Source organism: Oncorhynchus gorbuscha, linkage group LG09 (genome assembly GCF_021184085.1).
Source record: "Oncorhynchus gorbuscha isolate QuinsamMale2020 ecotype Even-year linkage group LG09, OgorEven_v1.0, whole genome shotgun sequence".
Classification (NCBI taxonomy): domain Eukaryota; kingdom Metazoa; phylum Chordata; class Actinopteri; order Salmoniformes; family Salmonidae; genus Oncorhynchus; species Oncorhynchus gorbuscha.
In genome coordinates this window covers 34,229,165-34,254,377 of record NC_060181.1, presented here as the reverse complement: position 1 = coordinate 34,254,377, position 25,213 = coordinate 34,229,165, and the positions used below count along the sequence as shown (strand labels likewise).

The window sequence follows — 25,213 nt, the reverse complement described above, 5'->3', positions numbered from 1 at the left end:
TGCTACTTCCGATTCACAAGCAATTACAACTTTTGTCCTGAATCAAGTTTTATTCTCCCGTACGGTGGTCCTACTCTGTTTAGTCCATATTGATTGTACGTTCAGAGCCTTTGGAGAATTAATCAGCCTCGACTCCGCTAATGATTTAATTTCGGTCTCAAGCTACCTTGTGTAATGGTATACAAGATCGGCCATTGTGATCACCAGAGCTGAGTGCCCTTAGTTCAACCACTGAACACATTCATGACCATTTGGAGGTACAAAACTGTTAGGTTACCTTGAAATTCTCCCAGTTTGTACACCCAGGTGTGGTTCGTGTATTGTTCAGACTTAACCTCTGAGCATCTAATGCTATAGCCTAAGTTTACATTTACATTTACATTTAAGTCATTTAGCAGACGCTCTTATCCAGAGCGACTTACAAATTGGTGCATTCACCTTATGACATCCAGTGGGACAGTCACTTAACAATAGTGCATCTAAAACTTAGGGGGGGTGGGGTGAGAGGGATTACTTAACCTATCCTAGGTATTCCTTAAAGAGGTGGGGTTTCAGGTGTCTCCGGAAGGTGGTGATTGACTCCGCTGTCCTGGCGTCGTGAGGGAGTTTGTTCCACCATTGGGGGGGCCAGGGCAGCGAACAGTTTTGACTGGGCTGAGCGGGAGCTGTACTTCCTCAGTGGTAGGGAGGCGAGCAGGCCAGAGGTGGATGAACGCAGTGCCCTTGTTTGGGTGTAGGGCCTGATCAGAGCCTGGAGGTACTGAGGTGCCGTTCCCCTCACAGCTCCGTAGGCAAGCACCATGGTCTTGTAGCGGATGCGAGCTTCAACTGGAAGCCAGTGGAGAGAACGGAGGAGCGGGGTGACGTGAGAGAACTTGGGAAGGTTGAACACCAGACGGGCTGCGGCGTTCTGGATGAGTTGAAGGGGTTTAATGGCACAGGCAGGGAGCCCAGCCAACAGCGAGTTGCAGTAATCCAGACGGGAGATGACAAGTGCCTGGATTAGGACCTGCGCCGCTTCCTGTGTGAGGCAGGGTCGTACTCTGCGGATGTTGTAGAGCATGAACCTACAGGAACGGGCCACCGCCTTGATGTTAGTTGAGAACGACAGGGTGTTGTCCAGGATCACGCCAAGGTTCTTGGCGCTCTGGGAGGAGGACACAATGGAGTTGTCGACCGTGATGGCGAGATCATGGAACGGGCAGTCCTTCCCCGGGAGGAAGAGCAGCTCCGTCTTGCCGAGGTTCAGCTTGAGGTGGTGATCCGTCATCCACACTGATATGTCTGCCAGACATGCAGAGATGCGATTCGCCACCTGGTCATCAGAAGGGGGAAAGGAGAAGATTAATTGTGTGTCGTCTGCATAGCAATGATAAGAGAGACCATGTGAGGTTATGACAGAGCCAAGTGACTTGGTGTATAGCGAGAATAGGAGAGGGCCAAGAACAGAGCCCTGGGGGACACCAGTGGTGAGAGCGCGTGGTGAGGAGACAGATTCTCGCCACGCCACCTGGTAGGAGCGACCTGTCAGGTAGGACGCAATCCAAGCGTGGGCCGCGCCGGAGATGCCCAACTCGGAGAGGGTGGAGAGGAGGATCTGATGGTTCACAGTATCGAAGGCAGCCGATAGATCTAGAAGGATGAGAGCAGAGGAGAGAGAGTTAGCTTTAGCAGTGCGGAGCGCCTCCGTGATACAGAGGAGAGCAGTCTCAGTTGAATGACTAGTCTTGAAACCTGACTGATTTGGATCAAGAAGGTCATTCAGAGAGAGATAGCGGGAGAGCTGGCCAAGGACGGCACGTTCAAGAGTTTTGGAGAGAAAAGAAAGAAGGGATACTGGTCTGTAATTGTTGACATCGGAGGGATCAAGTGTAGGTTTTTTCAGAAGGGGTGCAACTCTCGCTCTCTTGAAGACGGAAGGGACGTAGCCAACGGTCAGGGATGAGTTGATGAGCGAGGTGAGGTAAGGGAGAAGGTCTCCGGAAATGGTCTGGAGAAGAGAGGAGGGGATAGGGTCAAGCGGGCAGGTTGTTGGGCGGCCGGCCGTCACAAGACGCGAGATTTCATCTGGAGAGAGAGGGGAGAAAGAGGTCAGAGCACAGGGTAGGGCAGTGTGAGCAGAACCAGCGGTGTCGTTTGACTTAGCAAACGAGGATCGGATGTCGTCGACCTTCTTTTCAAAATGGTTGACGAAGTCATCTGCAGAGAGGGAGGGGGGGAGGGGGCGGAGGATTCAGGAGGGAGGAGAAGGTGGCAAAGAGCTTCCTAGGGTTAGAGGCAGATGCTTGGAATTTAGCGTGGTAGAAAGTGGCTTTAGCAGCAGAGACAGAGGAGGAGAATGTAGAGAGGAGGGAGTGAAAGGATGCCAGGTCCGCAGGGAGGCGAGTTTTCCTCCATTTCCGCTCGGCTGCCCGGAGCCCTGTTCTGTGAGCTCGCAATGAGTCATCGAGCCACGGAGCGGGAGGGGAGGACCGAGCCGGCCTGGAGGATAGGGGACATAGAGAGTCAAGGGATGCAGAGAGGGAGGAGAGGAGGGTTGAGGAGGCAGAATCAGGAGATAGGTGGGAGAAGGTTTGAGCGGAGGGAAGAGATGATAGGATGGAAGAGGAGAGAGTAGCGGGGGAGAGAGAGCGAAGGTTGGGACGGCGCGATACCATCCGAGTAGGGGCAGTGTGGGAGGTGTTGGATGAGAGCGAGAGGGAAAAGGATACAAGGCAGTGGTCGGAGACTTGGAGGGGAGTTGCAGTGAGGTTAGTGGAAGAACAGCATCTAGTAAAGATGAGGTCGAGCGTATTGCCTGCCTTGTGAGTAGGGGGAAGGTGAGAGGGTGAGGTCAAAAGAGGAGAGGAGTGGAAAGAAGGAGGCAGAGAGGAAAGAGTCAAAGGTAGACGTGGGGAGGTTAAAGTCGCCCAGAACTGTGAGAGGTGAGCCGTCCTCAGGAAAGGAGCTTATCAAGGCATCAAGCTCATTGATGAACTCTCCGAGGGAACCTGGAGGGCGATAAATGATAAGGATGTTAAGCTTGAAAGGGCTAGTAACTGTGACAGCATGGAATTCAAAGGAGGCGATAGACAGATGGGTAAGGGGAGAAAGAGAGAATGACCACTTGGGAGAGATGAGGATCCCGGTGCCACCACCCCGCTGACCAGATGCTCTCGGGGTGTGCGAGAACACGTGGGCGGACGAAGAGAGAGCAGTAGGAGTAGCAGTGTTGTCTGTGGTGATCCATGTTTCCGTCAGTGCCAAGAAGTCGAGGGACTGGAGGGAGGCATAGGCTGAGATGAACTCTGCCTTGTTGACCGCAGATTGGCAGTTCCAGAGGCTACCGGAGACCTGGAACTCCACGTGGGTCGTGCGCGCTGGGACCACCAGAGTAGGGTGGCCGCGGCCACGCGGTGAGGAGCGTTTGTATGGTCTGTGCAGAGAGGAGAGAACAGGGATAAACAGACACATAGTTGACAGGCTACAGAAGAGGCTACGCTAATGCAAAGGAGATTGGAATGACAAGTGGACTACACGTCTCGAATGTTCAGAAAGTTAAGCTACGTAGCAAGAATCTTATTGACTAAAATGATTAAAATGATACAGTACTGCTGAAGTAGGCCAGCTGGCAGTGGGTGCGTTGTTGACACTACACTAATCAAGTCATTCCGTTGAGTGTAATAGTTTCTGCAGTGTTGCTATTCGGGGGCTAGCAGGCTAGCTAGCAGTGTTGTTTACGTTACGTTGCGTTAAAAGAACGACAATAGATGGCTAGCGAACCTAGAAAATCGCTCTAGACTACACAATTATCTTTGATACAAAGACGGCTATGTAGCTAGCTAAGTAGCTAGCTACGATCGAACAAATCAAACCGTTGTACTGTAATGAAATGAAGTGAAAATGTGATACAACCTGTGAATGCGACCGGGTAGTTGAGTTCTATACAGAAGACGTTGGCTAGCGTTGGCTAGCTGTTGGCTAGCTAGCAGAGTCACCTACGTTAAGGACGACAAATAGCTGGCTAGCTAACCTCGGTAAATTAAGATAATCACTCTAAGACTACACACTCTAAACCTAAACAACACAATTATCTTGGATACGATGATACGATGATACGAAGACAGCAAAGACGGCTATGTAGGTAGCTAACACTAAACTAATCAAGTCGTTCAGTTGAGTGTAAAAGTTTCTCAGTGCAGCTAATCAGTGGACGTTAGCTAGCTGGCTAGTGAAGACTACGTTAGGACGGCGAAATACGATAATTACGCAATTATCTTTGATACAAAGACGGCTATGTAGCTAGCTGAGAAGAAATTGCTAAGATAAGACAAATCAAACCGTTGTGATATAATGAAATATAATGAAAAAGTTATACTACCCGTTGGAGCGACGTGCAGATGCGACCACTCGCTCCAACCGGAACCGGAAATAAGTCTTTCTTGTATTTGTTTTGGCAATGAAGGCGGGTGTTACAAATGTGATTAAGGTTCCACATATATAGGCCTATAACTGCACTACTGCCAAATTGAATCTGGTTATTTATGTTGATTCTTGTTCATTGTGTTTTAATCTGTGCCTTTACATTGGGTTACACAAATGTTTTCACCGTAGTTTGTTTTCTGTACCCACTAGGCTATCTATAATGGGAATGCTCTCTGTTTAAATGAACGATCACTCACTTACCGCAAACATTACTCTATGTGCCATAATTGATCAAATAGAAAGCCCCCAAAAAACATTAGCATGGTACAGTGTGCTCTTTTCGGCATGAATTTTGTTAATCTATCGTTATTATCTGTGGGGATAAGCAGTGACACTGAGGAACAGATAATCGCTCTCTTGTAAAGGCACCAGTGGCTGCATTAGCTAACCTTTGTGAAACAACTCAATGAGGTGGAATGCTTGATGCAGAAATCTCTAGAATTATCGTCCAACAAGCCAGTATTTAGATTTGAAGTGCTTAGAGTGCTATATGAATAAGCAGCGACGATTTACGCTCGCTGACTGCCAAGTAGGCTACATGTTTGTCCCAGATAAAGAATGTTTGCAAAACATTGTCACTTGCTCCATCTTTGAGGATGCAGATGGCATTATGCACCTACGTAGGCTGCAGTCCCATATGCTTATCCAACTCGATGGTCCTCTGCCAAATAGGGCAACACAGCATCATTTGCCTAAGTATTCTAGGTAGTATTCTAGTATTCCCAGTATTTCAATTTACTGGGAGAAAATAAATTGAATTTGTTTATGCTGTGCATATCTCCACAGATCTGGACTTGCTCAGACCATCTACAAACTATTAGACTACAGTACAAGGATAATGCTAGCTGAAACTCTATTGACATACAGTAACTCTCCAGCCTCCCTATGTGTTAAAGTAAGCCTAGTTGTTGCGTGTTGCAGTTTACACTTAGCCTAATGACACTGAGTGTGTATTTATGAAGATATAATCTGTATGAACCAAAAGTATAAAGTGTTAGGTCTAGAGATAAAACGGTATGAAAATTTCATATCACAATTTTAGTGACCAAAATTATCACGGTTATCAGTATTATCGCAGTATTGTTAAAATGTGCTGGAAATGTTCAAAAAGTACTGATACACACACACACTGAAATCATTTCAACAAAACAACAAATACAATTATCGGCACTCTGCACTTTTTGTGTGTATAAACATTAAAATAATAACTTTAACATTAAAGATGGCACCATGTGGCCATGAGAGGTAAAAGTTTCCCTAGTGCAGGTTTAAATGAACATAACCTTAAGTAAGTAAAGCAATGTGCATGTAAGAACAATACAACCATGTATGTAAACAAATCCAATGTGCAGGTGTTTACATTAAAATATGTAAACAAATCAAATGAACAGCACTGATTGTATGTCCATTCTCTCCTTCATAAAGAAATACAGTTCTGCTGGCCTAACATCGTGTATGGATTCATATTTGTTCACTTGAGATTGAAATGTAAAAAATGTTAGCATATTTACTTTGTCCAGTTTAAGTAGGGATCTGTGAGTGGAGTCCATGTGCCCGCTGACACTGAACACTCTGTTGCTCGGATGCACAAAAGCTTCCTGGCAAGGTGAGGCAGCTCTGATGCATTGCCCCCAACCTAGCCAGACATTTCCCCTCCGATGCCGCTTTGTGGTTCTTCCCTGACTTGTGCAGCTTCAAGGCCTCCTGGATACAGCTGTCAGTGTCAGCTTTTGCAGCTTAGGCTCATCTAAAAAGCTCCTTTTGAAGCAGGGGTTAATGAAACAAGCCATGTGCATGACTCTTTGCGTTCTCTGTGTATCTGTTGTTAAGGTATTCTCTCATTACCCTTTTCATCTCCTTGGTCAGGGATGGCTCTGTATCCTTTTCCACCAGAACGTCACGGATGATGTGGTCCAGGACAGGCTTGATGGCTGACAGTGTCACTCATGTCTCTGAGGCAAGTGTATCTGTAAACTTGCTCAGAGGTTCAAGGAGCTGGCACAGTTGCTCCATGACACTTTGTCGGCATCCTTGGGCATCAAATGTCATGTTCCTCTTTCCCCAGCCAGTGTCACACAGACTGCCTGCTATTGGCTGAGGAAACGCTCAAGCATCGTGTGTGTAGATCCCCATCGGGTTACCACATCATGGATCAGAGCCTTCTGTGGCATGTTGAGGGCAGCTTGCTTTTCTCGCAGTTCTCTCCTTTTCCAGCCCTGTGAGAAGCCTTGGACCAGATGACAGCAGGCCTTGACTGCTCTGTCAACTCTGAATTTTCAGAGCCTTTGTGATGGCCAGGTAACAATTATGGCCAAAGAGCCCAAGCCACAGATCTGGGAACTCTTCAAAAGCCTTGATCATGTTTGTTGCGTTGTCTGTGGTTTTGCAGACTAGAGCTTTCTTGTTGATCCCCCACTCTTCCAGCATATTCTCAAAAAACTCTTGTGCGTTTGTTATTATTGTGTTTTATTATTATTATTCACACACACACACACACACACACACACACACACACACACACACACACACACACACACACACACACACACACACACACACACACACACACACACACACACACACACTTTGTTGCATTTGAGTATATGCAATGACCCCATGCACAATTTACATAAATACAAATGAGTCTTAAGAATTAATGAGACAGTGATAGTAATTGCAATGAGCCCAACAATTGACATAAATACAGCAGTATTGTATATTGTGTTTCTCCTTTTGGAACACTTTTACAACCAAGTTGACGATTGCCAGATTTTAAATGAACAAAATTTGTTGGTTGGGTGACTAAACTACATCTCATGTTATTGTGTGCAATGGGCATATAGAGTCTGCAGACACACGATGCATACACCAGCAGAATAACGTGTAGTATTTTTACAAGAGTAGGTAACGCTGAAGGCTTCACTTTACATTATTGACAAGCTATTAGCAAGTTAGACAGACAAACCATGACATTTTCCCCTATTCCCAAGTCCCCACATAATGCATTGAGCTTAAAGTTACCTTGCATTCGCTATAAAGGTGATGGTCACGAAGATAACTGGAGATTTGAAGTGTTGCCCCCTTTCGTAGCAATATTCTTTTTGCGTGTACGGCAGACAAGGTGACAGTCTTTGATTACGTTTCCCTCAGCACTCTTGTAAAACCAAAAATACGACCACATTTCAGATTTGGTCCTCTTAGAAGGGTGACAAATCTCCCGAGTGCCGTCACTGCCTTCCGACATGTTTTCACACAAAACAAAACCCACTTTGCATGCTGTGCCTGCGTCAGATTGTTGCTAACTTTGGTTAATGCTGTGGGTTTTTCAAACCAATGTTTTAAAGATAATTCAAATTTGAAATGGTAATGCTAACCATCGGGAATTTGACCATTGTTTATCGTGAAACTGGTAACTGTTTCATCCCTAGTTACATCTACCCTTACTTTTTCAACCTCTTTACCACCAAGTGTTCTACTGTGATTTTAATATTGGGCAATTCCAGAATTAGGGATGTTATTTTTGCATGCAAAATTACAACTTTATCTCACAGAAAGGAAAAACAAAATATAAATTACACTTTTGATGTGTGTGTCTATAGAGCCCCTTGGGGGGAGTGTAGACCTATAACCAAAAAAGCAAACTCTAAATATTGGCATGTTGGAGAAATCAAGGAAATAAGAGGTGTTGTGGATATTTGCCTACATGAAATGGACAAGCTTTTTGGCGAGACTGAACATAAACTCAGCAAAAAAAGAAACATCCTCTCAATATCAACTGCGTTTATTTTCAGAACTTAAGATGTGTAAATATTTGTATGAACATAACAAGATTCAACAACTGAGACAAACTGAACAAGTTTCACAGACCTGCGACTAACAGAACTGGAATAATGTGTCCCTGAACAAAGGGGTGGTCAAAAGTAACAGTCAGTGTCACCAGCAAAGCACCCCCACACCATAACACCACCATGCTTTACAGTGGGAAATACACATGCGGAGATGTGTTCACCCACACCTCCTCTCACAAAGACATGGCGGTTGGAACCAAAATTCTCCAATTTGGTATCCAGACCAAAGGACAAATTTCCACCGGTCTAATGTCCATTGCTAATGTTTCTTGGCCCAAGCAAGTCTCTTCTTATTATTGGTGTCGTTTAGTAGTGGTTTCTTTACAGCAATTTGACCATGAAGGCCTGATTCTCCTCTGAACAGTTGGTGTTGATGTGCCTGTTACTTGAACTCTGTGAAGCATTTATTTGGGCTGGTAACTCCAATTAACTTATCCTCTGCAGCGGAGGTAACTCTAGGTCTTCCATTCCTGTGGCGGTCCTCATGTGAGCCAGTTTCATCATAGTGCTTGATGGTTTTTGATACTGCACTTAAAAAAACGTTCAAAATTCTTGAAATTTGTCATCTTCATGTGTTAATAAAAGTATTGATGTGCTGTCGTTTCTCTTTGCTTATTTGAGATGTTCTTGCTATAATATGGACTTACCCTATTTGGTAAAAGACCATCTTCTGAATACCACCTCTACCTTGTCACAACACAACTGATTGGCTCAACTGTATTAAGATGGAAAGAAATTCCACAAATTAACTTTTCACAAGGCATACATGTTAATTGAAATGCATTCCAGGTGACTAACTCATGAAGCTGGTTCAGAGAATGCAAAGAGTGTGCATAACTGTCATCAAGGCAAAGTGTGGCTATTTGAAGAATCTCAAATATAAAATATATTTAGATTTGTTTAACACATGTTTTGGTTACTACATGATTTAATATGTGTTATTTCATAGTTTTGATGTCTTCACTATTATTCTACAATGTAGAAAATTGTAGGAAATAATGAAAAACCCTTGAATGAGTAGGTATTCTAAAACTTTTGACCGGTAGTGTCAGATCAGAGGCAGTAGGGACGACCAGGGATGTTCTCTTGATAAGTACATGAATTGGACCATTTTCCTGTCCAACTCAGCATTCAAAATGTAACAAGTACTTTTGTGTGCCAGGGAAAATGTATGGAGTGAAAAGTACATTTTCTTTAGGAATAGGAAAGTAAAATATATAAATACTAAAGTACAGATACCCCAATAAACTACTTAAGTAGTAATTTTTTAAGTATTTATTTTACTTAAGGTACTGTCTACCACTACAAATTTTTAAACCTAATTTGACAGAAATAAGCTTTTTTTTCTGGGATCTTTTATTTCAGCTCATGAAACATGAAACCAACACTTTACGTGTTGCGTTTTATATTTTCGACCAGTATGATTGACTGAAAAACCTTATTCGAGACTTGGCCTCCTACTCTGTAATGGCCAAAATTCATTCAAATGTCTACTTTAACTGGGTTATTATGAACTTAACCTGTCAAAATGGGATCACAATTTGGGGGTCCGAATAAAAGCAGGCGAGCCAAAAAATGGCCCCTGGGTCAGGACACATGTTGCAGACCCCTGCCAACTGTAGAGCTGCATGCACTAGGTTCAGCTGCATTGAGCTCTAGTATGATACCCTCCTACTGGAAATGTGTCCTTTTTAAAAATACATTCTCACACCTGTTGCCCATAAGGGCCAGCTGTTTGAGCTCCCCTGCTGTCAGCCAGCTCCCATAGCCGGCCATTCAGTTCACTGACTCTTGCATTAACGCTCACTCACTTCACTTCACCCCACTCAGTGGCTATCACCAGCCCCTTATCCATAATGGATATCAGGGCTTTTACTGTCCAATCCATGTAATTAGTGCCAGTGTTCCCTTGTGGCAATTAACTGTACAGAACCCCTGCTGTTTATACACTGAGGGAAATTAAATGTCTGTTTGTGGGTGCAGACTGCACACCAAGGGAAGTTTTTGTACGCGTGTTTGTACATGCTCCGAGCTAATTTGTGTATAGTCTATCTGTGTTTACATATTGTAAAATTAGACATTGGCATATTACATGTAAATTAATGTTTTTCTCATGAACTAAAACATAAGAGCAATTAATCTGTTGATACCCCTCAATTTAGCAGGCCTGGCATGATGCATCTGAAATATATTAGCCGCCTACATTTTCTCTCCAGGTCTCTGTGCTCTGTTAGAGCTTGTGAAGAGCAGGGGAGGTCAGCTTCTAGTAGATACACTCTTATAAGCATCAGATTTGTCCAAGTGCCGCTCCAGATTAACCTGGGATTGTTCAAATCAAATCAAATCAAATTTTATTTGTCACATACACATGGTTAGCAGATGTTAATGCGAGTGTAGCGAAATGCTTGTGCTTCTAGTTCCGACAATGCAGTGATAACCAACAAGTAATCTAACTAACAATTCCAAAACTACTGTCTTATACACAGTGTAAGGGGATAAGGAACATGTACATAAGGATATATGAATGAGTGATGGTACAGAGCAGCATACAGTAGATGGTATCGAGTACAGTATATACATATGAGATGAGTGTGTAGACAAAGTAAACAAAGTGGCATAGTTAAAGTGGCTAGTGATACATGTGTTACATAAGGATGCAGTCGATGATGTAGAGTACAGTATATACATATGCATATGAGATGAATAATGTAGGGTAAGTAACATTATATAAGGTAGCATTGTTTAAAGTGGCTAGTGATATATTTACATCATTTCCCATCAATTCCCATTATTAAAATGGCTGGAGTTGGGTCCGTGTCAATGACAGTGTGTTGGCAGCAGCCACTCAATGTTAGTGGTGGCTGTTTAACAGTCTGATGGCCTTGAGATAGAAGCTGTTTTTCAGTCTCTCGGTCCCAGCTTTGATGCACCTGTACTGACCTCGCCTTCTGGATGATAGCGGGGTGAACAGGCAGTGGTTCGGGTGGTTGATGTCCTTGATGATCTTTATGGCCTTCCTGTAACAACGGGTGGTGTAGGTGTCCTGGAGGGCAGGTAGTTTGCCCCCGGTGATGCGTTGTGCAGTCCTCACTACCCTCTGGAGAGCCTTACGGTTGAGGGCGGAGCAGTTGCCGTACCAGGCGGTGATACAGCCCGCCAGGATGCTCTCGATTGTGCATCTGTAGAAGTTTGTGTGCTTTTGGTGACAAGCCGAATTTCTTCAGCCTCCTGAGGTTGAATAGGCGCTGCTGCGCCTTCTTCACGACGCTGTCAGTGTGAGTGGACCAATTCAGTTTGTCTGTGATGTGTATGCCGAGGAACTTAAAACTAGCTACCCTCTCCACTACTGTTCCATCGATGTGGATAGGGGGGTGTTCCCTCTGCTGTTTCCTGAAGTCCACAATCATCTCCTTAGTTTTGTTGACGTTGAGTGTGAGGTTATTTTCCTGACACCACACTCCGAGGGCCCTCACCTCCTCCCTGTAGGCAGTCTCGTCGTTGTTGGTAATCAAGCCTACCACTGTTGTGTCGTCCGCAAACTTGATGATTGAGTTGGAGGCGTGCGTGGCCACGCAGTCGTGGGTGAACAGGGAGTACAGGAGAGGGCTCAGAACGCACCCTTGTGGGGCCCCCGTGTTGAGGATCAGCGGGGAGGAGATGTTGTTGCCTACCCTCACCACCTGGGGGCGGCCCGTCAGGAAGTCCAGTACCCAGTTGCACAGGGCGGGGTCGAGACCCAGGGTCTCGAGCTTGATGACGAGCTTGGAGGGTACTATGGTGTTGAATGCCGAGCTGTAGTCGATGAACAGCATTCTCACATAGGTATTCCTCTTGTCCAGGTTGGTTAGGGCAGTGTGCAGTGTGGTTGAGATTGCATCGTCTGTGGACCTATTTGGGCGGTAAGCAAATTGGAGTGGGTCTAGGGTGTCAGATAGGGTGGAGGTGATATGGTCCTTGACTAGTCTCTCAAAGCACTTCATGATGACGGAAGTGAGTGCTACGGGGCGGTAGTCGTTTAGCTCAGTTACCTTAGCTTTCTTGGGAACAGGAACAATGGTGGCCCTCTTGAAGCATGTGGGAACAGCAGACTGGTATAGGGATTGATTGAATATGTCCGTAAACACACCGGCCAGCTGGTCTGCGCATGCTCTGAGGGCGCGGCTGGGGATGCCGTCTGGGCCTGCAGCCTTGCGAGGGTTAACACGTTTAAATGTCTTACTCACCTCGGCTGCAGTGAAGGAGAGACTGCATGTTTCCGTTGCAGGCCGTGTCAGTGGCACTGTATTGTCCTCAAAGCGGGCAAAAAAGTTATTTAGTCTACCTGGGAGCAAGACATCCTGGTCCGTGACTGGGCTGGATTTCATCTTGTAGTCCGTGATTGACTGTAGACCCTGCCACATGCCTCTTGTGTCTGAGCCATTGAATTGAGATTCCACTTTGTCTCTGTACTGACGCTTAGCTTGTTTAATAGCCTTACGGAGGGAATAGCTGCACTGTTTGTATTCAGTCATGTTGCCAGACACCTTGCCCTGATTAAAAGCAGTGGTTCGCGCTTTCAGTTTCACGCGAATGCTGCCATCAATCCACGGTTTCTGGTTAGGGAATGTTTTTATCGTTGCTATGGGAACGACATCTTCGACGCACGTTCTAATGAACTCGCACACCGAATCAGCGTATTCGTCAATATTCCCATCTGACGCAATACGAAGCATGTCCCAGTCCACGTGATGGAAGCAGTCTTGGAGTGTAGAGTCAGCTTGGTCTGATCAGCGTTGGACAGACCTCAGTGTGGGAGCCTCTTGTTTTAATTTCTGTCTGTAGGCAGGGATCAGCAAAATGGAGTCGTGGTCAGCTTTTCCGAAAGGGGGGCGGGGCAGGGCCTTATATGCGTCGCGGAAGTTAGAGTAACAATGATCCAAGGTTTTACCACCCCTGGTTGCGCAATCGATATGCTGATAAAATTTAGGGAGTCTTGTTTTCAGATTGGCTTTGTTAAAATCCCCAGCTACAATGAATGCAGCCTCCGGATAAATGTTTTCCAGTTTGCAAAGAGTTAAATAAAGTTCGTTCAGAGCCATCGACGTGTCTGCTTGGGGGGGGGTATATACGGCTGTGATTATAATCGAAGAGAATTCTCTTGGAAGATAATGCGGTCTACATTTGATTGTGAGGAATTCTAAATCAGGTGAACAGAAGGATTTGAGTTCCTGTATGTTTCCTTCATCACACCATGTCCCGTTAGTCATGAGGCATACGCCCCCGCCACTCTTCTTACCAGATAGATGTTTGTTTCTGTCGGCGCGATGCGTGGAGAAACCCGTTGGCTGCACCGCCCTGGATAGTGTTTTCCCAGTAAGCCATGTTTCCGTAAAGCAGAGAACGTTGCAGTCTCTGATGTCCCTCTGGAATGCCACCCTTGCTCGGATTTCATCAACCTTGTTGTCGAGAGACTGGACATTGGCAAGAAGAATACTGGGAAGTGGTGCGCGATGTGCCCTTTTTCGGAGTCTGACCAGAACACCGCCGCGTTTCCCTCTTTTTCGGAGTCGTTTCCTTGGGTCGCTGCATGCGATCCATTCCGTTGTCCTGTTTGTAAGGCAGAACACAGGATCCGCGTCGCGGAAAACATATTCTTGGTCGTACTGATGGTGAGTTGACGCTGATCTTATATTCAGTAGTTCTTCTCGACTGTATGTAATGAAACCTAAGATGACCTGGGGTACTAATGTAAGAAATAACACGTAAAAAAACAAAAAACTGCATAGTTTCCTAGGAACGCGAAGCGAGGCGGCCATCTCAGTCGGCGCCGGCGGCCATCTCAGTCACACACACTCAATCTACGTTTGTTTCAAAGAAAGCCTGCCCCCTCAAGGGATATGGAAATGAAAGTCTGAAACTCGATGAAGGGAGCACCGTGGTAGATTAGGATGGATTTTGGGCGACTTTTAGACTTTCGCTAATTCCAAAACCGCCATTTGCTTAAGTAGCATTTGGCCATCTTCGAGACTTACATGGATCCAGATGTAATCCTCCTCTCCTATCAAACAGTTTGCACACTAATATTTAGGGGAGGGGGGACAATTGTAAATGGCGAAAGCTTTAAGGGGTGGTGAAAACAGCAGTTTATCCATATACCAAATTACCAATGCGTTTAAGTCATTAGATGTTTGACATATAGGGAGTTTAAAAAATGTAATCCTTTTAACGGGTATTTAAAAGATTAGGGGTAGCCACAACAGGAAGCTAACTGTTGGTCATTAGGGGCCTATGTACGGTAAGGATTCACATTTACATCCGAGGTTGCTAGCGCCGGGACGCATGCAATGTTTCACATGAGCTTTACCAAGCTATGTAGCACTACTGTAGGTATTTCTTCTCTTGTAGATTTTTTTCCCCAGAACATTTTTGAATTTGTAACACCAACTAAAGTAGTTGATTCTTGGGTAGGCCTCATCTATCAGAAAAGGTTAATTGAACTAATCATCAAAGATAATTTGATGTTGATTGTGGTTGCTTTTTTAAAGGAATGTAAAGTGTAGCATTTAGCCTATAGATATAGTATAGTCAGTGTAGCATAGCCTCTAGCCTGAATAAACCTAGAATTTTGCTAAGTTTGTTGGACTGCTTCTTAATCAGTGCAGACACACTGTAATCTCTGTATTTAACCTCACTGACCCTGCCTTGCCTGTTGTCTGCTTTTCCTCTCCCTGTGTGACCCCAGTTGGCTGAGTACCGGCAGAGGAAAGCTCATGCCGACAGACAGAAGAAGAAGCAGAAGAAGAAAAAGAGAGAAACAGACGACAACCCGGGTGGGGATGGACCGGCGAGAGGGGAGGCCGAGCAGGAGTTAGATCAGTCAGTGGGGGAGGGGAATGGGGAGGAGGTAGGAAGAAGAGGGGAACTGGACCCCCCTACCACAGAGTTTACCTTCGCCAGGACCCTGCACAGTGGTGAGACGGTCAAACACGACCAGACGTACACCATAGAGGTAAGGCCAAAAACTTCTCTACCATCCCTAACAATTGATTTACCATTTGAATTGAGCTTCTCCTAGCGTGCAGCCTTGCTTGATTTGGAGAGTCTGCGTTGAAAAGACTAGAGAAGAAACTGGCTTGGCTCAGTAGTGTGAAAAGGGATGAGAACTGCTATTTCTCCTGGCCCTGAAATTACAGTTTATTAAAATGATATTGGTCTTCTGTGCTGAATTTATCACAAGGGTGAACTGATTGAGCTAATAACCACTCATCAAGACCTAGATTAGATGGATCATGTATTTTAGTTCTAGGTTCTTTTTTTGCTGATGCTATGTTGAAGTAGCCTAATGTGTGTAGGGATACATTGTAAGCAGTAGTAGCCTATATTTATGTGGCTTCCTGTATTGTCCATACTGATCATCTAGGGAAAGATCATGGTAACTTGAATCACATATATGAATTAACACTAAATGTGCTCTTTACTTCTAAAGCATTGGTACAGTTTAAGATGCACATTTGAATTGCTTGGCTTGAAAAAGTATGATAATTTATGCACTCACTACTGTAAGTTTCTCTGGATAGAGTATCTGCTAAATGACTAAGATGTACATGTGAAATGTTGAATAGAACATTGGATAATAAAATGCTGTCCAAACATGACATAAAAAGGTTTTGGTAATCACGCATATTCACTGCCTGATAAGGGATTCACATTTTGTTGCATAAAATACATTGTCTGAATCCGTTCGAGCAGAATGAGCAGTGTCTCAAGTCTCAGATAACAGTCTCTGGAATCCACCTATGCGTTGCTGTGAGCGACTTTTGTGAGTGCCGTTTTTAAAAGGCGCAATATTGAAGCAGTGTTTCCCAAACTCTTTCCTCAGTGCCCTAAGCGGTGACCCTTTTGATTTTTGCCCTAACACTACACAGCTGATTCAAATTATCAAAAGTTGATTATTTGAGTCAGCTGTGTAATGCTAGGGCAAAAAAACAAAACGTGCACTCCGTGGGGTCCCTAGGACCGAGTTTGGGAAACTCTGGGTTAAAGGGATGAACAGTGGAGCAGCTAATAAGTGTCCTTGTTAGTGCTGTGTTACCTCTTGATTTGCTGAGTTTAACACCTGAGTTACAGCTGGCAAACTGCATTTATTTTATTTGTGTGAATATTGTTAGAGGGTTAGAGGGTTGGGTTGGAGTATTCTTTCAACTTTGGTTAGATAATGAGCAAAATAATAACCAAAAAGATAAAGGATTTGGTGAAAATTTTGTTCAGACTTCTTTTCCTGTCTCTTCAGACATTTCTTTATAAAGCTTCATTGCAAGCTTGCTCAATGATTCTCTCCTTCGTTCAAATGACCGTCTTATCCTGTCATTTTTAATATAGCTCGCCGTTTACATCACCAATTTGAAAAAATGTCTGTTTCACAGACAATCGGCAAGCCCCTCACAACCTTGAGCGCATTCACAAGCATCAACCAAGCTGTATGCACCATGCCACCCCCAACTCTGCACCTACACCGAACAATGAAAACTCCTCTCTTTTCTCCCTCCCTTCTGTTCCTTTGTACTACTTGTGTCACGAACCACATTAGTTTTCATTCCCTCTGTTGCTGAAAAACCACACAGTATTTCTTCTCTCCTTGCCACCCGAATGTGACTAGGAAATGATGGGTTGCCGTGGCAACAGAATAGCCTTTAAACTGTTTAAGCCGCCTCATTCTTTGGTTGGAGAGCTTTGTGGCCTTGCAGCACAAAATGGACACGGAGGTGATTGAATAGAGTGGCTGCTTCCTGTCCTTTCTTTTGGTGGTCGGTATTCTTGAGCTATAGCTCAGCACTTTCTCCTACTGTATTTCTATAGGCATGCAGACATTTTGAGCAGCACCTGTTTGTCATGAATTCCTACTTCTGTCATTTATGATAAAATAGGTAGGTCCAAGATGCTCATGAGTTTAGACTCATGCCTTTGAGTTCAGACTTACCTGAATCCATATTTGTAATAATGGGACTGATAAATGGTTCAAACATTTAGTTAAAACCATTTTGTTTTTAGTCTGTTTGTTCTCCAAACAATGGGTTTTCATTTCCAAGACAAAGGGTGTAATTGGCCCTGGGCGCACCATTGAATGAACACGGAGACATTCTAAGTAGCCATACAACTTCCCTTGCAGAGAGGGGTTGCTGTGGAAACACCAGCTTCAAAGTGTTCCCCTCCAAGCTACTTGTATAGGCAGACTGGTTCACAGAGATCTGTGTGAGTGCTAACGATAATTCCATTGAAAAGAAGCTGTCTTATAAAAGTAGGTTGCGCCCGGTTAATGAATGTGGCACCCCATGCTTCCAAAATGCCCCAATGAATGTAGGTCAAACGGGTTGACAGCATTTGACATCGCCATAATTAACCCATTCTTCTTCCGAAACTGACCAGAACTGGCTGCACAAATGCTAATCGGAAATGAGAGGGCAATAGCCTTGTCATATCATGAACAGCAGAATTCTAACTGTACACTCAATATTGACCTAGGATGGGCTTGTTTTAGCTAAAACTGCATACTCATGTTATGGTCCATCAGATTTAATGCACTTTGAAGCTTTGTTTTTCCCTATGCTTGTTTTTAAAATTATATTTAAAAATGTATTCATTTTTTTGCCCCTTTTTCCCCCTAATTTCGTGATATCCAATTGGTAGTTAGTCTTGTCCCATCGCTGCAACTCCTGTAGGGACTTAGGAGAGGCGACGGTTGAGACTTGCGTCCTCTGAAACACACCCTGCCAAGCCGCACTGCTTTTTGACACACTGCTCGCTTAACCCGGAAGCCAGCTGCACCAATGTGTCTGAGGAAACCGTCCAACTGGTGACCGTGTCAGCGTGCATGCGCCCGGCCCGCCACAGGAACTATCGGCCTACTGCTCCATAAACTCTGACAATAAAAGCTCTCATTTAATTTATCCTCGTCTTGCACCATGGTGTTCCAACTTTTAATCTTGTTCAAGTGAAATTAGCCCATCTAGAATAGACTCTAATGATCATGGCCATTATTCCATTGAAAAGGAGCTGTCTTATAAGGTAGGCAAGAGTGCGATGGGACAAGGACATCCCGGCTGTCTAAACCCTCCCCTGACATGTACGATGCTGGGCCAATTGTGAGCCAGCTCGTGGGTCTTCTGGTCACGGCTGGCTGCGACACAGCCCGGATCGAACCTGGATATGTAGTGACGCCTCTAGCATTTAGACCGCTGCACCACTTGGGAGGCCCCATTCCCTCTGCTTGTTTGTGTGGGCCACTTGTACTGGTGACTATTATGGGGCCTATTATGGTCCTCCCGATGCAGGGTCTGATGAATCCTCTTCTTGTTTCCTATTTCAGCCAGATAGTGAAGTGTCCACCACAGCCGAAGACTACTCCTCCGAGGTGAGTTAACTTCGTTGTAGTTTATACCAGAGAACACTTTTAAATGGAGTTAATACACTGTACTTGAAGGGATAGTTCACCCAAATTGCAAAATGTCTTATCTCACCTTAAAAAACTATTTCCCCTAGTGGTTAAGGTTCAGATTTGAGAGGGTAAGCTGATCTTAGATCTGTTAATAAGGTCCTTTGCTAGGATTAGTGTTACGGTTTGGGGCTTAGGTCCTTGGACAGGCCTACCTTTTCCCAGGTTGCCTTTTGGAACAGACAATGTTACTTGGCTTGCTTGTTGCCAGACACTCAGCTCCCCAAGTCCCCGTCTGGCATTTATCTGAACTCGACAAGTCAAAGTAGTCCCGTCGCACCTCACCCCCCTCTTCTACAGAGCCGCCATTAAAAGCTTTGCCTGTGACACCGAGTATAACGGTTTGGAGAAGGCGCCAGTCAGTATTTTAAAGCCTGACATGGACGACAGAACCAAAATTCTAAATTGAATCATATCCTTCACTCTGTGCTCTGTACACCAGTGAACAGTGGGAAGCTGAACCATGAAATCTCCCTGCTTTACCAAACAGTATTGTGAATTAACAGGTGAATGGCTGCCTTGAGATGACCGAGAACCCAATGGAGACTTACAAGGAGTTTATCTGGGTACAGTACAACAATTAAATAGGCAACCAGCTACTGTCTTTTTTTTTTACTGTAACACTTTTGCTCTGTCTCCACACTGCATTCTGACCTCCTAACCCTGAGATTGTCCTCCGACTAACTCACTAACCAAGTTGCTTTTTTATTCTCTACTCCTGGAATCCTCAGTGTGCGCTTGTGAAGTGGTTTTGATTCAAGGCCAGGGACTACAGGGCAGCATTGTCCGTGGGCTGCTGCCGTCATACTTGAACTTTTACACCCCATTTTAACAGCAGAGATGGGGAGTATGGAACGGGGGCTGCTTGACATTTCAGATGTGTAAATTACTCTGGCAGTCAGACCATAAAGAGGAAAACCGAGGGAAGAAGAGAAGTAGAAAGAGGGATTGGAGGATGGAATGGTGAAGTGGCTAGAGAAGAGGGCGTTGGACAGGGATGCAAGAGCTGTTCATTTGCCAAGGCACACGGGTAATCCGGCCATTTGCAGGCAGGAAGAGGGAGGGATGGAGGGAGAGAGAAAAGGGAGAAGGAGGGGACAGAGTCTGAGTGACAACAAATGCAGTGATTGACTGTTTCTGCTTGAGAGTAAAGAAGTAAAATCATTCTGAGGAGGAAAAGAAGAGGGAGCGAGGTAGAAAAATGAAGAGAGTGTGACGGATTAAGCAAAGAGTAGTGAAGTACAGAGGTAAAGCGAAAGAGGGCACCATTATCAGCACCGTGCTCTTTAATGGCTGCCAGGTCTTTGGCAGTTTGATGTTGGCTAGTTAATTTCTACCATTCCCCTCAGTTCTGTGACGGCCTTGGATGCTAACTAATTGCTTTAGTGGTGGTTTTGTAGGTTAGCTAAATGCTAAGCTAGCTACCGTTTCCCTCCATTCTGTGTCAGTTTTGGATGTTAGGTAATTGCTAATCTAGCCACTTCTCCCCCCCCCACGACAGGAGGAAGTGGGCTCTGTTCAGCAGGAGGTGAGGGGTGGAAGTGTACAGGTCATGGAGGAAGAGCTGGCTGCCAAGACTCTGGCGGTAGAGGAGCTGAGCCGAGAGCTGGAGGAATTTAGAGTGGCTTTCGGCTCAGAGGGGGTACAACAGGTAATATGCGCTCTGTATGTATGAAGGAATTAAGATTGGTAGTTAGAAAGTAGTAGATAACCTGCTTCACCTGTCATCTGCAACTGTTCATGAAACATTAACATTTGTTGTAGTGTGTGTTTGAGTCTTAATTCATCAACCAGATTGCATAATGGGTTGGCCTTGCTGAGCCCACACTAAGGGGCTGAACTTCATTTGAGGGTGCAGCTCTCATATTGATAATAATTTTGCTACCCAGCAGGAGTCACTGTTAAAAATTCATGTTACGATTAATATTTCTTTTTTCACTTCTGTGGTTCTCTATTTCAATAATTTGTATAGTTTTGTAGTTTAGGCCTACTTATTTTCGTTCTTATCTGTCAAGGAACCTATTTCTAAGCATTTATATACTGATATTAAGATTACTACTTAAATATATGAGATTTCTGTGAAGATCAAGTGAATTGTCAAACACTCGGAACAAGTACATATAAACTATTCTTGGTATTTCCCTTTTCAATGGAATGCATCCCTTTTCTTGTTTGGTTTAAAAACATTGATTGGTGGTTGTATTACCATCCATACTCCTTTAAATGGGGCGCTAGGGTAGCCTAGTGGTTAGAGCGTTGCAAGTTCCAATCCCCGAGCTGACAAGGTACAAATCTGTCGTTCTGCCCCTGAACAGGCAGTTAACCCACTGTTCCTAGGCCGTCATTGAAAGTAAGAAATTGTTCTTAACTGACTTGCCTAGTTAAATAAAGGTAAAATAAAATACAAAAATCACCTCTACCCTTAAATATCACAACTAGCTACTTCTGTTTTTGAGACCACATTTTGTCTTTATCAAGTCAAGTCAGTGTACTGTTTTCTTTGTCATACTAAAGTGTGACTTGTGAATCACTGATGTTTATTATGCAATGTATACACACTGCACTTCTTTTTCTCCTCCAGCTGCAGGACTTCAAGGCTGCCTTAAAGCAGCGAGACGGCATCATCACACAACTCACAGCCAATCTGCAGCAGTCTCGCAAAGAGAAGGATGAGGTCATGAGGGAGTTCTTGGAGATGACTGAGCAGAGCCAGAAACTGCACATTCAGTTCCAGCAGGTAAGACATTCTTGTCTAATCTATACACTACACTATACCATATTATCCCACCCTAGTCTATAATACAAGAAGAAAACACTACCGTTCAAAAGTTTGGGGTCACTTAGAAGTAAAAGCTAATTTTTTTGTCCATTTAAAATAACATCAAATTGATCAGAAATACAGTGTAGACGCTATTGTTGTAAATGACTATTGTAGCTGGAAACGGCAGAATAAAAAAAAAGGAATATCTACATAGGCGTACCAAGGCCCATTATCAGCAACCCCTCCTGTGTTCCAATGGCACGTTGTTAGCTAATCGAAGTTGATCATTTTAAAAGGCAAATTGATCATTAGAAAACCCTTTTGCAATTATGTTAGCACAGCTGAAAACTGTTGTCCTGATTAACGAAGCAATAAAATTGGCCTTTAGACTAGTTCGATTACAGTGGGTTCGATTACAGGCTCAAAATGTCCAGAAACAAAGCACTTTCTTTTGAAACTCTCAGTCTATTCTTGTTCTGAGAATGAAGGCTATTCAATGTGAGAAATTGCCAAGAAACTGAAGATCTCATAAAAAGCTGTGTAATACTCCCTTCCCAGAACAGCACAAACTGTCCCTAACCAGAATAGAAATAGGAGTGGGAGGCCCTGGTGCACAACTGAGCAAGAGGACAAGTACATTAGAGTCTAGTTTGAGAAACCGATGGCTCAAGTCGTCAACTGTCAGCTTCATTGAATGGTACCCGCAAAACACCAGTCTCAATGTCAACAGTGAAGATGCGACTCTAGGATGCTGGCCTTCTAGGCAGAGTTCCTCTGTCCAGTGTCAGTGTTATTTTGCCAATCTTAACATTTTATTTTTATTGACCAGTCTGATATATGGCTTTTCTTTGCAACTCTGCCTAGATGGCCAGCATCTCGGAGTCGCCTCTTCACTGTTGATGTTGAGACAAGTGTTTTGTAGGTACTATTTCATGAAGCTGCCATTTGAGGACTTGAGGCGTCTGTTTCTCAAACTAGACACTAATGTTTTCTAATGATCAATTAGCCTTTTTAAAATTATAAACTTGGATTAGCTAACACAACGTGCCATTGGAACACACGAGTGATGGTTGTTGATAATGGGCATCTGTACGTAGGTATTCCATAAAAAATCTGCTGTTTCCACCTACGATAGTCATTTACAACATTAACAATGTCTACACTGTATTTCTGATCAATTTGATGTTATTTTAATGGACAAAAAATGTGCTTTTCTTTAAAAAACAAGGACATTTCTAAGTGACCCCAAGCAAAAGTAATAGTTGAGATCCCGGCTCTTCGCTGGCAATGGCAGAACACTGACATTCCTGTCTTGCAGGAAATCATGCACAGAATGAGCAGTATGGCTGGTGGCATTGTTATGCTGGAGGGTCATGTCAGGATGAGATGAGCGTTGAGATTGCCTGCAATGACAACAAGCGCAGTTCGATGATGCTGTGACACACCGCCCCAAACCATGACGGACCCTCCACCTTCAAAAAGGTCTCACTCCAGAGTACAGGCCTCGGTGTAACGCTCATTCCTTCGATGATATAAACGAATCCGACCATCAGCCCTGGTGAGACAAAACTGCGACTCGTCAGTGAAGAGCACTTTTTTGCCAGTCCTGTATGGTCCAGCGACAGTGGGTTTGTGCCCATAGGCGGCATTGTTGCCGGTGAAGTCTGGTGAGGACCTTTCTTTCAACCGGGCTACAAGCCCTCAGTCCAGCCTCTCTCAGCCTATTGTGGACAGTCTGAGCACTGATGGAGGGATTGCACGTTCCTGTTGTAACTCAGGCAGTTGTTTGTTACAATCCTGTACCTGTCCCACAGATGTGATGTGCGAATGTACCAATCCTGTGCAGGTACTGTTACACGTGGTCTGCCACTGCGAGGACGATCAGCTGTCCGTCCTGTCTCCCTGTAGTGCTGTCTTAGGCGTCTCACAGTACAGACATTGCAATGTATCGCCCTGGTCACATCTGCAGTCCTCATGCCTCCTTGCAGCATGCCTAAGGCATGTTCACGCATTTTTATTGTGTTTTTCAGAGTCAGTAGAAAGGCCTCTTTAGTGTCCTAAGTTTTCATAACTGTGACCTTAATTGCCTACCGTCTGCAAACTGTTAGTGTCTTAACCATTCCACAGGTGCGTGTTCATTAATTGTTTATGGTACATTGAACAAGCATGGGAAACAGTGTTCAAACCCTTTACAATGAAGATCTGTGAAGTTATTTCGATTTCTACAAATTATCTTTGAAAGACCGGGTCCTGAAAAAGGGAAGTTTTTTTGTTGTTGCTGAGTTTATGTATGTAAATGTGACTTACCACCCGGATTTGGTCTTATGTAACAAAATTTAAAAAGTGCTTTTTACATTGGATAAAAGTAGAGACTCAGAGCCACAAAATGGTATATTGTACACGGCAGTTTTGAGGTGGGTTTGTGCCCATAGGCGACATTGTTGCCGGTGATGTCTGGTGAGGACCTGCCTTACAACAGGCCTACAAGCCCTCAGTCCAGCCTCTCTCAGCCTATTGTACTCCAAAGTAATTCTGCTTTGAAAGTTGATGATAAACTCACTTTTGAGAAAATTACCTTTGAATGTTTTGGTATCTAGTGAAGAGCTCTTTGTCTACTCCCATTCAGCATCGTTCACACTGTCTTAAGCTTTTGCCCCACCCATCTCGTTTTGCTCTCGGTGCGTTCAGAGCACGCACTTGATGCTCTGGCTACCTCCTGGATAACATGGCAACAGTCTAACGAGCTCTGATGGCAACAATTTCATTTAGCTTTTTTGCTGAATTTTACTGACACCGGCCATATTCAACGGGTGTTGTACACTTTAGCTTAAGACATGTATCTAGCTCGCTAGCTAGCTAGGTTAACAAGAACCTAGCTAGGTAAACGACGTGTAAGATCACACATATCACGTAACGTTAGCTAACGCGCCAGCCAGATAATGTTAGCTAGTTAAACAACAATGAACACAGTGCCAAATCATCTCCTAACTACCCTGCATGAATCTGCTGGGAGCTAACCAACCAGATTCAATGCTAGCTAGCTAACATTGGGCTCTAACTAGCAAAGCAAATGGTTCTGGGATACGAATAGTACAAATAACTTTAGCTAGGGAGCCAGCTGGCTAACATTAGTACAACATCTCTTTAGCTATCATAAATCTAATTCCACTGAATTTGTAACTCGGTCCTCCAGAAAGTGGAGAGAAACACTTATGCAGCTCCACTACGCGATACGTTTTTTTTTTTAAAGCAGCGTTTGACAGGATTACCATCAGACTGACCGGCTCAAATAGACGGAAGCAGTCTATATGGCAAACCAATCCTCTCTCCTCGGCTTGTCCAGCCCACTCATTATCCAGCCCATCCATTAGTGGGAAGGTTGCTGTCTGTTTCTGTGGCTTAACCAACAAGGTTGGTAATTTAACAATTTTATTCGTATTTACAGTTTTCATACAGGTTTGTAAGGCACATGAAAGTTCACATTTTCACCCAAAAATGCAGTTAAAGTTAAGTTAAAATTGCTCACCTGTGAAGTCGGGACTTGCGACATGTGACCCGTTTCAGGAAACTAGACATATGTACAGTACCAGTTCATAGTTTGGACACACTACTCATTCCAGGGCTTTTCAATATTTTACTATTTTCTACATTGTAGAATAATAGTGAAAACTT

The 25,213-nt window shown here is 44.2% G+C and overlaps 1 protein-coding gene across 6 annotated transcripts in view; it reads left to right on the top strand.

Moving 5' to 3' along the window:
* Positions 1-25,213, top strand: part of LOC124043434 (A-kinase anchor protein 9-like) — a 134,714-nt gene that overhangs the window by 15,437 nt on the left and 94,064 nt on the right. For 5 of the 6 annotated variants that reach the window (XM_046362043.1, XM_046362044.1, XM_046362046.1 and 2 more), the window contains exons 2-6: positions 15,034-15,300; positions 18,655-18,699; positions 19,287-19,346; positions 20,282-20,431; positions 21,362-21,517. In XM_046362043.1, coding sequence (XP_046217999.1) covers positions 15,034-15,300; positions 18,655-18,699; positions 19,287-19,346; positions 20,282-20,431; positions 21,362-21,517 — 678 coding nt within the window. The remainder of the gene's footprint in view (positions 1-15,033; positions 15,301-18,654; positions 18,700-19,286; positions 19,347-20,281; positions 20,432-21,361; positions 21,518-25,213) is intronic. The other variant, XM_046362045.1, reaches the window with a different exon arrangement.